Genomic DNA, 16,025 nt, shown 5'->3' on the forward strand with positions numbered 1-16,025 from the left:
ACAACTCATCTAGGGCCCCATAATCAGCGCTAACTTTCTGGTGAACAGATAACCAGAGATGGCAGATGGATGGAGATTGCACAAATGAGGCTCTAATTGACAATCAATTGTGATTAGGAGCAATAGAACATCTTTATAACACTCGCTTTAAACCGCCGACAAACAAAAGCGCCGTGCGGGCCGGGGGTCCCGGCGGGCCGGGGCCGGCGGTGCCTGCCCAGCATCGCTGCGCACCCCCGGCTCCGGAGGGGCATTGGGTCTGCCGGTGCCCGGTGGCACCTGAGAGCCACCGGGGCGAACAGGAGAGTCCTCTGTTCGGGGCTGGTCCCCAGGGATGTGTGTCCGTCTGCCCCCAGCACCCAGCGCTAACCCGTGAATTTGAGCTGATGTCGCCGCTCTGGGTTCCGCACGCCTGGGAGCGGTCCCTGCCCGGGCACAGGAGTCAATTACAATTTGGATAATGTTATTTTTTCTTCAAAGAGGCACTGACCCAGGGAATAAAATATATTCCTACCACCGCTGCCCCCAAATAACCGCATTCTCTCCCCACCCCCCCCCCCCAAAAAAAAAGGTAAAAATAGTACAAATGCAGTCTAGTACGACAGCGAATCTGATACAGCATCTACCTAAACCACCGTCTATTTTTCATAAATAATATCCCAGCGCTGCGGGCAGGAGCGATGTGAGTGAGGAACATTTATCCGAAAGAAAAGATGGGACCAGGGGCACGGCCGGAGGAGGAGGAGGAGGAAGGAAAGAGGAGCTGTTAACAGACAAACAAACCAACAAACCCCGGGGTGTGGGCTCGTGTGAGTGTGAGCACACGCAGATTAAAACTTCGCTCTCGCTGTGTGTTCGTGGCAGCCCCGTCGGTGAGGTCAGGACAAGGGGGAGAGGTAATTACCTACACATGATCGGAGATTATACATACCATTTCAACCCAGGAGGTGATTTATAATTTAAAGATAAAGCATAATAAAGTCATAAAAGAGAAAGGACACTGTTGTGGTGTCTGATTAAAATCTAAGGGCTGGTGTATAATATATGAGCGGGGGCTGTTGTGGGCTCCGGCTCAGCGGGACTCCCCTGGGCCCAGCCCGCTGATGGACTAATCATGTCCAAGACCTACCAAAATTACAAGCTGATTGTTTTACCCATTATTTCTCCCAACTTTTAATTTCTGCTTTCTAAAGGATCATTGCCCGCGGTAATTGCAAAGGACCTGTCCTTGTATGTGTCACCAGCCTCAAAGACAAAAAAAAATCTAATTTTCCTTTTATGCTTTCTCTATTTTCCTACCGCCCCCCCCCCTTTTTTTTTCCCTGGCAGCTAATTCAAACTGAGTAGCGACTGGAGCGTCCAAAACAAGAATGAAATTGATATGATCAAAGAACACACAACTATACACGAAAGGGAAGGAAATTAGGTAGGGGGTGGGAAAACGTGTTGTATAATTCACTGACAATTTTATTCCTATGTCTTAATTTTCTACAATTAAAACTGTTTCTAATAAGAGTATTTTTCGAAAGAGGAACTTAGGTCTGGTTATACCTTTATTCCTTGCATGGGAAGGAATAGACCTTTTCTCCCAGCTGCTCAGGATTTATTTATCGTCGTGTTTTGTCTTGTGCCGTTTAAACGTATTAATTTTCTTCTGGCACTTTCCTGGCACTTACATTTGAGATTTAATTTTAATTAATTAGCTAAGGAGGAGAAAGAAGCGTGTGAGGGTGTGTGTGTCCGCGGACACAAGCTTCGCTCCAACTGCTAAACCTCCGTCCATAATTTTCTCCTTTTGTTCTAATTTAATAAACCCAGCAGGGAAGGGAAACAGGTGCTGGGGGCTGACACCTCCGAGCCCACACACACACACACACACACACACACAATCCCCTTTTGATCATCTAACTCCACTATTAGGGATGGAAGACCTTAAGTTCCCATTTTCCGTGTATAATATCTTCTTTATATCGATCCCGCAATTATTTAAAAGAAAGCGTCATCTCCTCCCACTTCTCCAAATAAGGCTATTTAGATGCTTTCCAGATGAGTGGAGGTGTGCTGAAACAGAGCTGACAGCCAAGTATATCACAGCCAACACCATCCTTCATTCGCTCTCTCCCTCTCTGCCCCCCTCCCCCCGGCACACACTTTCAACGTGTCTCTCTTCCAGTGATGAAGATTACAGACTATTATGGGCAAGGGATTAATTTGTAGCCAATTACAACCCAGTGCTAAATATGAATGCATAAATAAGATACAGCCTTGCCTCCGTGTGTGTGCGAGCGAGAGAGAAGGGAGGGGGGGCAGGAGCGCCTGGGCAGCCTGGCGAGGATGATGAGAAGGAAGAAGGAGCAGCTGAGTGGAGGCTCTGAGCCGAGCATCACCTTGTGACTCCGTGCCTCCCCTGGAGGCTCCCGGCGGCCGGACCCAGCGCAGCCCCGGGGAGCTGAAGGCAGCGACTCGTCCTGAGCCGGAGCGGAGCCGGGGAGGAGTTTCCAGATCAACTTCGCCGGAGGAAGGAGGGGGAGAGCAAGAGGGGAGGGCAGGGGGGAGAAGTTGCAACCGAGAGGGGCTCTGCAAAGAGCCATGAATGTGAGCAGAGACAAGGTCGGTGACATCTCCATCCCGGCAGCGGCGGCGGCGGCGGTGACAGCCCCCGCGGGCGGCATCGGCGGGGAGCCCCGGGGCGGCTGCCACGGGGAAGGCATGGACGGCCGCGGCGAGCAGCGGCTCTCGGCCGGCGGCGAGCTGCCGCTCTACTGCCCTGCCAACCGCGACAGGCAAGGGGACAGCCAGAGCAACACCCCCGGACAAGAGGGGGCAGTGGCCGCGCTGCCCATGGTGCACAGAACCACCTCCTTCTCCGTGCTCGACATCCTGGACCCTAACAAGTTCAACAGCAAGCGGCGGCAGTGCGCGGGCTTGTACAAATCGGCGGGCGCCGAGTTCACGCTGGGGGCGGAGGATAAGCCCGAGGACTCAGGGACGGAGCTGGCCGAGCAAAAGGCTCTCGCCGAAGATTTCGAGGCGTGCAAGAAGTCCGCAGAGCTGATCAGTAAGTAGGTCTGGGGGCTCGGAGCCCCTCCGAGCCCGGGGGCTGCCCCGGGTTCCCCCAGCAGGGTCTCGCATGCTTTGACATCTCATCCTTCCCCCGCTGGCACCTCCGGGCAGGGACAAACGCGCCCTGCGCTGCTGCTGCTGGATGCAGAGAGGTGGGATTCTGAGTCAGGGTGCAAGGGGGCAGTGGGATTCTGAGTCAGGGTGCAAGGGGGCAGTGGGATTCTGAGTCAGGGTGCAAGGGGGGAGTGGGATTCTGAGTCAGGGTGCAAGGGGGCAGTGGGATTCTGAGTCAGGGTGCAAGGGGGGAGCCGGGCACATCCCGCCGGGACAGGCCGGAGGTGGCGGCGGGCCCCGGGGCTCGGCACTGGCCGGGCTCCGCTCCCCGCATCCCCGGGACAGCCGGAGCTGTTCGTGCCGTGCACCCCCGGGAGGGGCAGGATCGACCCCAGGGATGCCGGCCTGGCTGGGCTGGGAAGGAACCCCGCCATCCTCATCCTCCTCCTCCTCCTCGCAGGGACGGCCAGCGCTGCCTGTGAGCTGCGGCTCAGGCAAACTCGGAAGCGGCTCCTCCGGTTTGGAGGGCCGGAGTCCCGGCCCCGAGGGTGCAAAACCCTCCCTTGGTATCCCCACCTCGCCTGGGCCCCCCTCGGCGTTTCTGACTTTGTGTCTCCTCTCCCCAGCCTCGGACCCTCTCCCGTCCTCCCCCCGCCGCTGCCGCCCGTTGCTCTGGGCGACAGATTCAATTTTCTCTCTCCCCTTGGCTTTTTTAGGACAAATCAGACTAATTGTGACAAAATGCTGGTTATCTCTGGAAAAACAATTAAATTCCTTCGATTACATTTAAGGTAAAATGTGCTTAGCAGCGTAAAGAGGCTGGATAATGGGGAAAATCGCCCCAGAGTGGCATGTAGGACTGCTTGGATCGATATCCTATTATCGAATTGTGCATATCTCTTTCAAGCACCTTGCAAACTCTTCCCTAACATCTAAATTATAGGGTCAAAATTCGGATAATTACTCGATTAAAACCTATTACACTTATTAGGGCTCGCTATTGATCGGGAATTGCATTCGACCCAAGCTCTAGATTGCTTTTTCTTTCTGGGTCCGAATATCCCAACTTTCTCACCTCTAAACACCGCGACTCTGGGGATCACGGAGGGTTTCCGGGGAAAGGCTGTGGTTGTGGAAAATATCTATAGTTATTCCATGTCCAGAGAGGGGAAAGAAGAGGCAGCGAGCTACAGGGGATAAACTTCTCGGCTTAGGAAAAATAGTTTGTGTGTCTGGAGCGAGAGAGGAGGACTCGGAGGTTTCCAACCCCACCATAGCGGGACTCTGTCAAGTAAAATTAAGCAGCGAAAGAGGTCTGGAATCTGCTCCATTCCGAGCCATGACGCATTTTTTCATCTGTAAAGCAAAAGCAGGCATGGGGCACTAATAGAATTCAAAAGAGATTTTTAAAGCAGTGCGGAGTTGGAGTGATTATTCCTCTAAAGTCATCTGACTTTCGTCATATTAAATAGATCTGGGCGATCAGAAAGACTGACGAGGTTAACCTATCGCTAATCTCACACTTTTATCTCCAGACAAGGAGAGAAATGTAACTCCATCTCTTCTCTCAAAATAAATATGTTTGGAGGCATCACGGCGCGGTGCGCTTCGCCCGCTGACAAGTTCCCCAGGCACTCCACACATGGACTCCTTCGGTCACATCGCCTAAATGTTATGGCAGTGGCCAGAAATAGACCCGGGACTGCTCGAAAATCACGACATTTAATTCTTCTCTTTCCCCATCGTAATTAATATTAGTTCAAGTGGTGGCTTAATCTAGGAGAAGTGTTCTGAAAAGCATCTCTGTCCAGAAAAGTACCAACCTCTCCGAAAAATGCGAAGGATTTCTGGCCAAAGGAGAGTGAAAATAGCGCTCGTCAACAGCCGCTCGTAAAACTATTTTAATGTTAAAAATAACAACTTAGACTCCCCATTAAATTACTAATTAACCTATTCCCGAAAATAAAAAAAATATTAAATTAACAAGCCCGGAGCGTCCATCTCCGTCGCCAATTCTATTCGCGGTGCATTTTTTTTTTTTTTTGTCTTAAAAATTTTAGTTGACCGAGGTCTGGGATTCCCTAGACGGAAAATTAAACTCCGAAACTGGCAGCTGCAGGTTCCCGGTCCGGTCCGTGCGTGGGTGCTGCGGCTGCGCTCAGCCCCCGAGTCTGCCCCGCAGGCGCAGCCACACGCACTTTTTATAAATCGTTGCTGTAAAAAATGACGCCCCGCAATTTCTAGCAGGTCCTACAGGTTGCAGGACGCTTGTCTGTACTCGCTGGGTCGGGCTGGGAGAAAAGTGACCCGGTTCTCTTCTATCCGGCGGCGATCGCCCGCGTTTTCCACGCTCCGACCTGAACAGAAAGCTGGAGAGGGTCCCTAATGAACCCTGAGTTATTAAGGGACATTTTCGGAGTGAGAAGGACAACAATATTCTGTCCTTATTTCCCCTACTGAACCATCCATATCTGAAATCAGCGCGTTGAACAAAACGCACTTCTAAAACCACCTCTAATTTTACATGCGGGAGTTAAGGGGTCCGGCGTGAGGATACAGAGCAAATTTGAGATATGTTCAGGTTGGGGGCGATTAAAAACAACTTAACTGCGGACGGGATGAGGGTGACAGACCAACGATTCATTTCCTTTCCTATTTGCGTATCTCGGTTAACCAAGTTAAAGGAGTCCTTGATTAGGGGTTCCCGGAGCTACAGCCCCGTTGCAGAAGTGAGAGGAGGGAAGTTTAGGAGTGTCTGAAAGCACCGGCGGAAAAGGACGGCACTCACGGGCCTCTGACCCCATCTGTCCGCGGGGCCTCCCCCAGCCCCGTCCCGTGGATTCGCCTCTCGCTCCCCCGAAGGAGCCCGGGCCCGGCCAGGATGAGGAGGAGCCGGTTCTCCGGAAAACGCGATTTGCTCTCAGGCTTCATAATGACAGAATCGTCAGCAGAAGTCCAATAGCCTTAAATATCGGATAATTACCCTGTTCTCCGATGGAGACCCGTTAATTGGAGCGTAATATAAACCCAAATAAATTAAATGACCGTTAACTAGTTTGTACATTGCACAAAATGAGTTTAATTAAGTTTGTATCTGCTCTGCTAATCAATACAAGTATTTACTCCACTTTAATACTTCCATCTCGGGAAGTGACAAGAGGTCAAACCAGACGCAGGAAGGGTTAAAAATGCCAGAGCAAAACCCAGCAAATCGCCCATCGATTCGGAGATTTCCGTCACTAAAATTGTTAGAGGCTCTTTGACATCCCTGCTGCCCGCTCCCCAGGCACGGCCGGCTCGGCCCGGGCAGGGGCTTCTCCCCGGCCGCTGCCAGCGCCCCGCTGCCCCTCCGGGCACCCCGGGAATACTCGAGTATCCGGGAATCCTCGCCCTGCTGCCCCCGCAAAGGCCTCGCCAGCCGCCGGGTGTTTGGTGGGCGCGCTGGCCGCCGTGGGAAGGGGGGTACATCCCCTATCCCGGCCGTGGGAAGGGGGGTGCATCCCCTATCCCGGCCGTGGGAAGGGGGGTACATCCTCTATCCCGGCCGTGGGAAGGGGGGTACATCCCCTATCCCGGCCGTGGGAAGGGGGTTACATCCCCTATCCCGGCCTTGGGAAGGAGGGGTACATCTCCTATCCTGGCTGTGAGAAGGGGGGTGCATCCCCTATCCCGGCCGTGGGAAGGGGGGTGCATCCCCTATCCCGGCCGCGGCTCTTGCCGGAGGTAGGTGGCCCGGAAGGGCAGCGCTGGCACAGCCTCCCCGGGCTGGACAGCCCCTTCCCGGCCCCAGAGCTGCAGTTCCGAGCCCCATCCCCACCACTGCTCCTCGCCCTGTCCCCCAGCCCACCCGCGGCTCAGGGCCGCCGGAGCAGCTCCGCACCCGAGGGGCCCGGCCCGGCTCAGGAGCAGCCCCGCAGCGAGGGGCCCGGCCCGGCTCAGGAGCAGCCCCGCACCCGAGGGGCCCGGCCCGGCCGCATCCCCACGGCGGGCGGAGGGGCCGAGGGGGCCGGAGGGGCGGCCGCGCTGCCCGGGCAGCCCTGTCCGGGAGCAGCGGGGACACCGGGTGGGAGAACCCTCAGGGCACCCCGGGGGCCGCACCGGGGCGCTGGGGCGGGCGGGGCGGGGGCCGGGCCGGGCGGCGAGCCCTAACAGCGGCTGTGGCTTGTCCGCAGAGGACGGGGAGCTCTACAAGGCCGAGGAGTGCGACCTGGACTACAGCAGCCGGCCGAGCCGCAGCCCCGACAGCGAGCTGCAGGACGACGAGGAGCTGTGCAGCGAGGAGAGCGGCAGCACCAGCGGCAGCAGCGGCAGCTCCGGCCCCGCGGCGCCCGGAGAGCCCGAGCCGGGCCCGCTCCGAGCCGAGGCGGCCGAGGCGGGGCTCGTCCCGGCCCCGGCGCCCCCTCCGCCGCCCCCGCCGCCGGCGCCCGTCGGGGCGCAGCCCGGCCCGCAGGCCAAGCCCAAGAGGAAGCGGACGGGCTCGGACTCCAAGTCGGGCAAGCCCCGGCGGGCGCGGACAGCCTTCACCTACGAGCAGCTGGTGGCGCTGGAAAACAAGTTCAAATCCACGCGGTACCTGTCGGTGTGCGAGCGCCTCAACCTGGCGCTGTCGCTCAGCCTCACCGAGACGCAGGTGAAGATCTGGTTCCAGAACCGCCGCACCAAGTGGAAGAAGCAGAACCCGGGCGCCGACACCAGCGCGCCCACGGGCGGCGGCGGCGGCGGCGGGGCGGGGGCCGCGCTGGGCGGCGGGGCCCTGCCGGGCGGGCTCAGCCCCCTCAGCCACTCGCCGCCCATGGGCGCCCCGCTCTCCATGCACGGCCCCGGCAGCTACGCCGGGCACCCGGCCGGAGGGCTGGTCTGCGCTGCCCAGCTGCCCTTCCTGCCCAGCCCCGCCGTCCTCTCGCCCTTCGTGCTGGGCTCCCAGACTTACGGCGCTCCGGCGTTCTACACCCCGCACCTATAAGCCCGACGCTCCTTCCTCCTCCTCACTCCCGGCTCCTTCCCGCTGTGCCCGCCGCCCCTCCGAGGATCACCGGGCCGGGCTCACCGCACGAACCCCCCGCACCCGAGAGGTGAAACCGAGAACCGAGCGGCAGCGACACCGGGGGAAAGGGGCAGCCCCGGGCTCCTGGACCCACCCGGGGGATGAAAGGAGCGGCCGGAGGCTCCCGGGAAGCCTCGGGCCTTTCTACGACCCTTTTTGTACGCGATGTGTCCGGACTGCGCTGCTGAGGGAAGGAGGAGGAGAAACCTCCCTCCTCCGTGTACATACAAGTAGATGTAAATCATCGTTACCTGTATTTTTATTTTCACCGTCCCTCGTTGCTATGTGGGTTTAATTAATTTAATAATTATTATTAATATTATTTACCTTTGTTTTTATTCTGGTCTGGCCACTAGCGAAAGACTTTAAAAGAAAAAAAAAAAAGATTATGTACCCATTTGACTCTCAGGGTAAAACGGAGAACTATCGGTCCTGTCCCTCGACATTGCAGAAGCGAAGAGGCGCCGCTCCCTGCCGTGACCTCACGGTGACGAGGGACATTTTTTACAAACGTCACTGTCCATCGACCCCCGAGCGGGGCCGGGGGTCCCTCCCGGGACAGGGGCAGCGAGGGCGGCTCCTGGGCTGCAGGGCTGGTTTTTTACGTTAAACATTTCTGTATATTTCTGGTTGTTACAAAATAATAAAATAAAAAAGTTTTAACTTTATAATTAATGTATAAGACGAGGGAGTAAGAGCAAGAGGTGATAAAGAGAGCACTTTGTTTGCTAAACACTTTAAATCAATCAATAAACTCTAAAGAAACGGCGCTTTCCGTGGTGGCGAGTCCCTGGTTTTCGGGTGAATCTTTGAAAGACAAGTTTCCTCTGGAAAACGCCTGCCTCATGAGACGCTCGGGTGGATGTCTTGCATCATCCTTTTTCTTTTCGTTTACTCTGAGAGCGTATTTCTTATACGCAAATAAACTTTATTCTTCTTGTACGAGGGAGGGTATTTCCCTTCTTAGTTTTCTTGTTTGCATTTTCTTAATTGGCTTTGCCGATTTGGGCAATATTACGGACAAAATAAATATCATATCTAGAGGGAATCCGACATCTCTGCCATGTTTCCCCCGATGGGAAGTCCGATATTTTGGATTTATGTAAATTTAATAAATCGGCTCCTTCATTCAGATTGCACAACTTTAAAAATAAAATAATCTTTCCATCGCCGTTCCTCTGATTACTTTTAAATTCGTATCAAAGTTGGTCTTTTATGATACTTTTCTTTTACTTTCAAAGAAAAAGTCCGTAACCTCCGTGAGCACCCCGAGGTGGCTCCGCCGGCCCAGCGGCTCCCAGCCCGCTGGTACCGCATTTTCCCACTCCCTGCGTGCCTCCAAAGCTCACGCCGGGGAAGAGCTTTCATTTCCCACTCATTTTAGGTGTGGGGGTTTTTTTGTTGGATTTTTTGGTTGTTTTGTGTTTTTTTTGTTTTTTTTTTGTTTGGGGTTTTGTTGTTGTTGTTGTTGTTTTTTGTTTGGGGTTTTTTTTTGGGGGGGGGGAGGGTTGTCTTTTTTTTCTTTTTTTTCCCTCGGGAGCAATTCTAATAAACCGATATTTTGCGGAGGGATTTTTGGGTGGCAGAGCATCCTCCTCCTCCCGGCACCCGCCGAGGGGTCCCCAGGGTGTCCGGGCTCCGCTTCCCCCCTCAGCTCCTTTCCCCTGCTCCCTCCCGGTGCCCTCAGTCTGGCTCCGATCTGGGATTGTGCACGGCCGGGAGCTCCACAGCCGCATCCCACTCCAGAATGGAATCAAATGTTTGAGCCCTCCCGTGGAAACAAAATCTGCCGCGACCGCCCGTGTCAGAGACAAGGGGCTGAGGCTTCCTCTGCGGGGTCCGGCAGCCTGCGGGAGCCGCGGGGGGATGCGGGATGCTCCAGGTAATGCAGGATGCTCCAGGTAATGCAGGATGCTCCAGGTAACGCGGGATGCTCCAGGTAATGCAGGATGCTCCACGTAACGCGGGATGCTCCAGGTAATGCAGGATGCTCCAGGTAATGCGGGATGCTCCAGGTAACGCGGGATGCTCCGGGTTCTCACTTCCCCACCTGCATAAGAGTGCAAGCACCCAAAGACTCTGACCAGACTCATTTGCATTTGTGAAAATAAGAACTGTTATGATGAAAGGAGTTCTGAAGTAAATTTTCAGGGAAAAACATGACAAGTAGTAATGCTTGGAGTATGTAAGACCGTGTACTGCTCTGCACAGTTTTTACTGGTAGAAGAAAAGCAGCTAAACTGGGAAACAGGCACTGGGGAGATTCTCTCACACTATGCCATTGAGCACCACTTACTCACCAGGTTTGAGTAAGTGCCACTAGCAGCCAAACTGCTCGCTCAGGTGAGGCACAACACAGCTGAATAAAGAGAAAATTCAACCCCTCCCTGCACTCCAGGAGCTCCAAGCAGTTCCCTGCCAGTGGGGAATAATTTGGCTCCAACAGGAGCTGCCCAGAGCTGCAGAGTGCAGGACTGCCCTCCTCCAGGCTGGTTAGTGTCCTGCCAGTGAAACCTGCTCATGTGAGTATTATTACTCACAGCTGCTGGATGAAGGAGTCAGTTAGCCTGAGATCCCCAGTCATTAAATGCAATTTAACAAGGCTTCTCACATTTTATGGCAGTGCTGAAAACAGAGCCGCAGGTATCTTTCTCAGCGTAGTTTAGGAAGTTATTGATAACCCTTGTTCCATTGCCTCATCTACAGGTCTGAGATCATAAAATTCTAGAGCTGCACAGTCTCAACTCTAGTGTGTGCCTTCCCCAGCATGCAGCACCTGCAGTGGTGTAGGGCATATTTTACACTCTACTCACAGGTACTGTCTGTGCCCAGTGGGCATTTGGAGCACCAACACCAAAGAGCCAATAATAACACCAAAGAACCAACTCCAATAATGCTCCCTGGACCCAAACTCTGCAGCTGGCCCGTGGTGCTGGATCAGAGTGTGTGGGTGTAAACTTGGCAGTGAGAAGCGTGCTGGTGTCGACACAGGGCAGCTGTTGAGGAACACCTCAGGTGTGAGTGCTCAGCCCCTGGTGTGCTAAAGCAAAATGCTCTCACCTGCCTGAACCTCCCAGCTCCATCCCCCTGTTCCTGACCGCTGCCACTCAGGCTCTGCAGGAGAGTCCAACAGGGCTCGATGCAGCATTTGAGGTTGTCCCATTAGGTGGTCACAGAAAGCCCCCAAAGCTGCCACAGTGATCCCCCAGCAAGGCCCAAAAGCCAATAAAGCCAATTCCCACGTGGTGCCTGTGTGGTGTCCCTGCTGCCCTGCACATCACACCTGGTGCTCCTGCACAGGGCTTGGAGCTCATTTTCCATGAATCATCAATGGAGCAGAGCAAGTGGAACATTCTGACTGAGGGGATGAGGGCTATGACACAAGCAGGAGGTGTTTGCTCTGGTCCATTCTGTCAGTCAAATTGTCCTTTTAATGACGTTATTATTCATTCATAGAATGTAAAGTGTTAGGGGACTCAGGACAGGGAACACATCCAAGGGGACACTGAACAAAGCATTTGCCAGAGGGCAGAGTCTCAGCTCTGACAGACTGAGCAGTGCATTCAAACCCCAATTCAATGTGCTCAAGTGATGTCTTTGGCAGGTACCAGAGATGATCTGGGGCATCAGCATATTTTTGGACTAATTCCCATGAAATCAATGCTAAATCCAAGGGTGCAAACCTGTATTAGTAAGAAAAGATGCAGATATTAATTGTAATAGTATTGTTCACTGTGAATGAATGAGGTTAAAATAGGGAAACTGCTCTATTTTACTTCATATACTTCAGCTTATACTGAACAATTTTCAGTTGTTCAGTAAAATGTCTTATAGTCAAAACAACAGAAAGAAGCACAAAAACACAGACAGATACATTTCAAACAATTGAGAGAGAACTGAAAAATATATCAAATATTTTGTGTCATTGATTTCACTCAGCCGTCAACGATGTTTTACAAAGTCATTGCAAACCAGTTCTGCACAACAGAACTGCACCTGCAGAAATTCCTTTTGTTGTTTCCACCTGAGCAGGATGCAGTGAGTTACTTTTTTAATTCTTAGAGATTTTTGACATGTATTTCAGAGCTTCTGTTTCAGACTGAACTCAGTCATGTTACACATTTCTAGTCTTATACTATACAAGTGAAATGTTAAAAATAAAGTTTTGTCTATTATAAACTTAAATCCATTTTCCAAAAATACACCATGATGTCTGCTTGTAGTCTGCTATATTAACAAATATTAATTCCTGTATTACCTGACAAAATAATTCTGCTGAAACAGAATTTAAATACTCAAAGGAAAATTATTTTACAATGTTTGGGCATTTCTGGTCTTCAGGTTCTGTCTCAAAGGTAACCAAGTAAATATGGTTGTTGTAGAGCCTTTCTTAAGAGCAAATAAAAGAAAGGGTTTTTTCTGATTTTGGAAGATTTTCCAGACTCTGGGAGGTAAACCAAGGCAGACAACAGAGGGACACTGGGGATAAAGGGGACAGACAAGTAAAAAAAGAGGATCTTAATCAGTTTGTTATTCAAAGTGGGCTTACATAAATGGTTTACATAAACCAAATTCTTCTCTATCTGGTGGGGTTTTTTACTTCTCTCCCTCTTGCTCACACACTCATGTTCTGTGCCACATGCTCACGTTAAACAGACATCTCAGGTGGACAGAATGGGGGCTGTCACAGTGAAAATAACCCTGACAGGAAGAGCTCTGTCTCCTTTCCTGATGCTGTCTGGCAGAGATGTGAGTTCACGATTCAGAATAAGCTTTAAAACAGGTTATCAAAGCCTTGGAAAGCTACAGCTATGTGCCCAGTCAGGAGAAACCCCACTGATGTTGGAAATCCTATGGATGAGCCTTGTATCAATAGGATTTCCAGCCAGAAACCAGAGCACGGCCAGAATATAAAAGTCTGGACATGCAGTGTCAGGCAATATCTGCATATGATTTACTAATTTATTCTTATGAAGTAACACGTGTCCAGGTAGCTAAAACTAGCCAGGCTCACCCAAAGTGATAGACTTTATTTTAGAATACATCTTCCAGATTTTTATTCTCTGCAATGACACAGAAATATTTTACAGTGACAATGAAGGAGAAATGACACCAGAGCAAAGAACTGAAATATTGTCACAGTAACATTTATGTGGGGTGGTGGTTTACACTGTAAATATTCACCCTTTCAGTAAACTGCTGCTTTTTCTAGAGAAGCAAAATAATTCTACTAAACTTGTATAAATAAATCAATTATTATTCTTTTTCTTTCTTTGTAATTTTTTTTTCTCTGTAACTACACACATACATTATAAGAACTCATCCTGCACATACAGGGACTCTTTCCTGCCTTTTCACTGTAACACAGGCAGAGTGACAAGTTTATTTCCTGTTCCTTGGTTCCCACAGTCTGCAGAAGGGGAGGAGAAGTGCAGGAAGAGAGCATCTGAATGAGCTGCTGGTTGGGCTCCTCCAACTCCTTGTGTTGACCAGGAGTTCACAGCACCAAGCTGCACTCTCTGTGACCTGTTAAATGTTTTGAGAGTTGTGATTAAGGATGCTCTTTGGGACTTCAAGCACCAGCATTATGCCTTGTAGGGGTGATTTGGAGTGAAATACTGTGTTTGCCTTGAGCACGCTCTGCAGCACACCTGATCACGCTCACCTCTGCTGCTTCTGCTCCAGCACGGGGGAAAATAAACTCCCCTGCCCATGTGGAAGCAGCATTTAATTTCTGCCCTAGTGAAATCGTGTGGCAGACTCTCCGGGTGGTGCTGTTAGCCTTCAGCTGCCAAAAATACTATTACAAAAATTCAAAGATATCCAAAAGCAATTTCCAAACAAGCAGGATCATATATTATATTTCCATATACCTTTTACAGTGCATGAGGATAAGAGTGGCTCCATAATGGCATTATAAATACAGCAAATTAATGGTGGATGCAATGCCAACACCTTGTCATTATGCAAATTGGAATGTCGTCAGAAATGGTTATTCAACAACCCCTTGCAAAGGCACCACAAGTCTAATGCTGCTCATTACATCTAAACTAATTAGCACCACATTTTAAAAAATTTAATAAGGTTTTCCTTAACCCCTCAACAGAGAGGATTCCTCATGATAATGGAAAATCATACAAGCACTTGGCACAGGAGAGCTGGGTTTTTGCTCAGGGCACTGGCAGGCAGAAAAGCAAGGGGAAAGCTACCCAGAAAGGCAAATGATGACATTTCATCACAGACATTGAGAGATGGAGAAACAGATTGTGCTGACATAAGCCTAGCTCAGTTTGCCCAGGCTCTGGTGCAGCCTGTCTCTAGCACAAACACCCCATGCCCTCCTCCCAGCATGGCAGAGCCTGCTCCCCCACCTCTGCCCTGAGCTGGAATTTGGGCTCTGCATTCCCCAGACCCAGCTGATAGGAAAGGCTCAGCAAGGACATGAATCCTTTTCTTTCTCCACTCAATCAGCTTTGAAGAAGAGGAGGGAAAGCATCAACTCAGAAACATGAGTAATTGAGGCATCTTTCTCCTTTCCTTCAGGGGCAGCATCCCACTCCCACACCTGGAAGAACAATTTTATCCCACAGGTCACAATTTGTCCAGCTGCCAGGCAGCCCTGGCTCTCATCCACATGTACTTTTTAGGGGATGTGCTGTTTCAGGATCTTTAACATCTCTCCCAGCTGAAGGGGTGGGAAGGTGCTGCTGGATGGGGAGGGGTCAGACTGGTCTGACCTAGGCTGCTACTTGAGGCTTTTCCCTCTCAATTCCTTCAGTTTCTGTAGAGGATTTTGTAACAGGACCATCACCACATTCAGTAAGAGGGGTGCTCCAAGGGCTCTGAATGTACCAGCAGGATCTCTTTTCTCTCATTACCCTCTCACCACCTTTGCAATCCTCCTGTGTCCCCATCCCACACCCCAGCAGGTGCTGAAGCTCTGCCCTGATGTGGCACAGCTGCAGCTCCTTGGCTCAGGCTGCCATGAAAACAGCTAAAGCTGGGAGAGCCCCAGCAGGAGCCTCCCCCTGAGCCCTCCAGTGGTGACAGGGCAGCTGCATTTCAGTGGGGGCTCCTGCCTGAGCCCTGGTGCTGGGCTGTGCTTGGCTTTGTAGCTCTCACCCTGATCTCTCCTTGCTGATTTGGCTCCAGACCTGCCTTTTATCTTGGTGGGCCTTCAGGTAACTGGTGGCTGACTCTGTTCTTATTACAAAGATTCTTTTCTTGTTTGGGGCTGTGTGATGGTGTCCCTGACAGGAAGGACACTGCCCTAATTTTTCACCTTCAGCTCCTGGCTCACCTCTCCCTGATACTTCCAGTCTCTCTGTTTTTGCTTTCTCACCTGGCTATGGACTAACTTCCCTCTGCACTCCCAGCACCATCGAGTCTTTCTTGGGCACTGCTTGGGATAGATCTTGATTGTTTGAAGATGTAAATTCCAGTGTTACTTTCACCCAGGAGCAGAATGCTGTTACCAAAACCTGCTGTTTTGGGTTTATTTGAATGCAGCTGTCCCAGAGCATCCTAGAACAGACATAGGGAGAAATTGCCCTGCAGAAGTTTCCAGAGTAACATCCTTCTCCCTGGCTTTGGTGTCCATGGGGTCCTGGGCAGATCTAGCTGCTGATGGTATCCAAGAGGAAGCTCTCTCCCAAATCCATGAAATTCAGTGGTGTTTTTCCTGGCAGGTCCAGGGAAGTCAAGGGAATAAGCAGATCTGGCCCTCCCTTGCCCCAGTCTGGGACTGTAATCTGCAGAGATCTTTTACTCTCTGTTTAGTTTCCTACATGAAGCAGTTTTAACTTCACAGTGGTCCAATTCTGGATCCCACAGGGAAACAGGTGATGGGAGCTGTCTCCTACCA

The 16,025-nt window shown here is 51.7% G+C and overlaps 1 protein-coding gene across 1 annotated transcript; it reads left to right on the forward strand.

Annotated features, from left to right (window-relative positions):
• Nucleotides 1-2,709: 2,709 nt before the first annotated feature.
• Nucleotides 2,710-8,080, forward strand: NKX1-1 (NK1 homeobox 1). The gene is made up of 2 exons (XM_077176605.1): nucleotides 2,710-3,058; nucleotides 7,290-8,080. Exons 1-2 carry the CDS (start codon nucleotides 2,710-2,712, stop codon nucleotides 8,078-8,080), a joined length of 1,140 nt encoding a protein of 379 aa, XP_077032720.1.
• Nucleotides 8,081-16,025: the final 7,945 nt, after the last annotated feature.

This window comes from Agelaius phoeniceus, chromosome 4 (assembly GCF_051311805.1).
Source record: "Agelaius phoeniceus isolate bAgePho1 chromosome 4, bAgePho1.hap1, whole genome shotgun sequence".
Taxonomy (NCBI): domain Eukaryota; kingdom Metazoa; phylum Chordata; class Aves; order Passeriformes; family Icteridae; genus Agelaius; species Agelaius phoeniceus.

Bases quoted from the DNA above. Each gene is read 5' to 3' on its own strand.
- NKX1-1 (XM_077176605.1), top strand. From the start codon at position 2,710: ATGGACGGCCGCGGCGAGCAGCGGCTCTCGGCCGGCGGCGAGCTGCCG. The intron at 3,059-7,289 runs GTAAGTAGGTCT...GCTTGTCCGCAG, and splicing joins GAAGTCCGCAGAGCTGATCA to AGGACGGGGAGCTCTACAAG.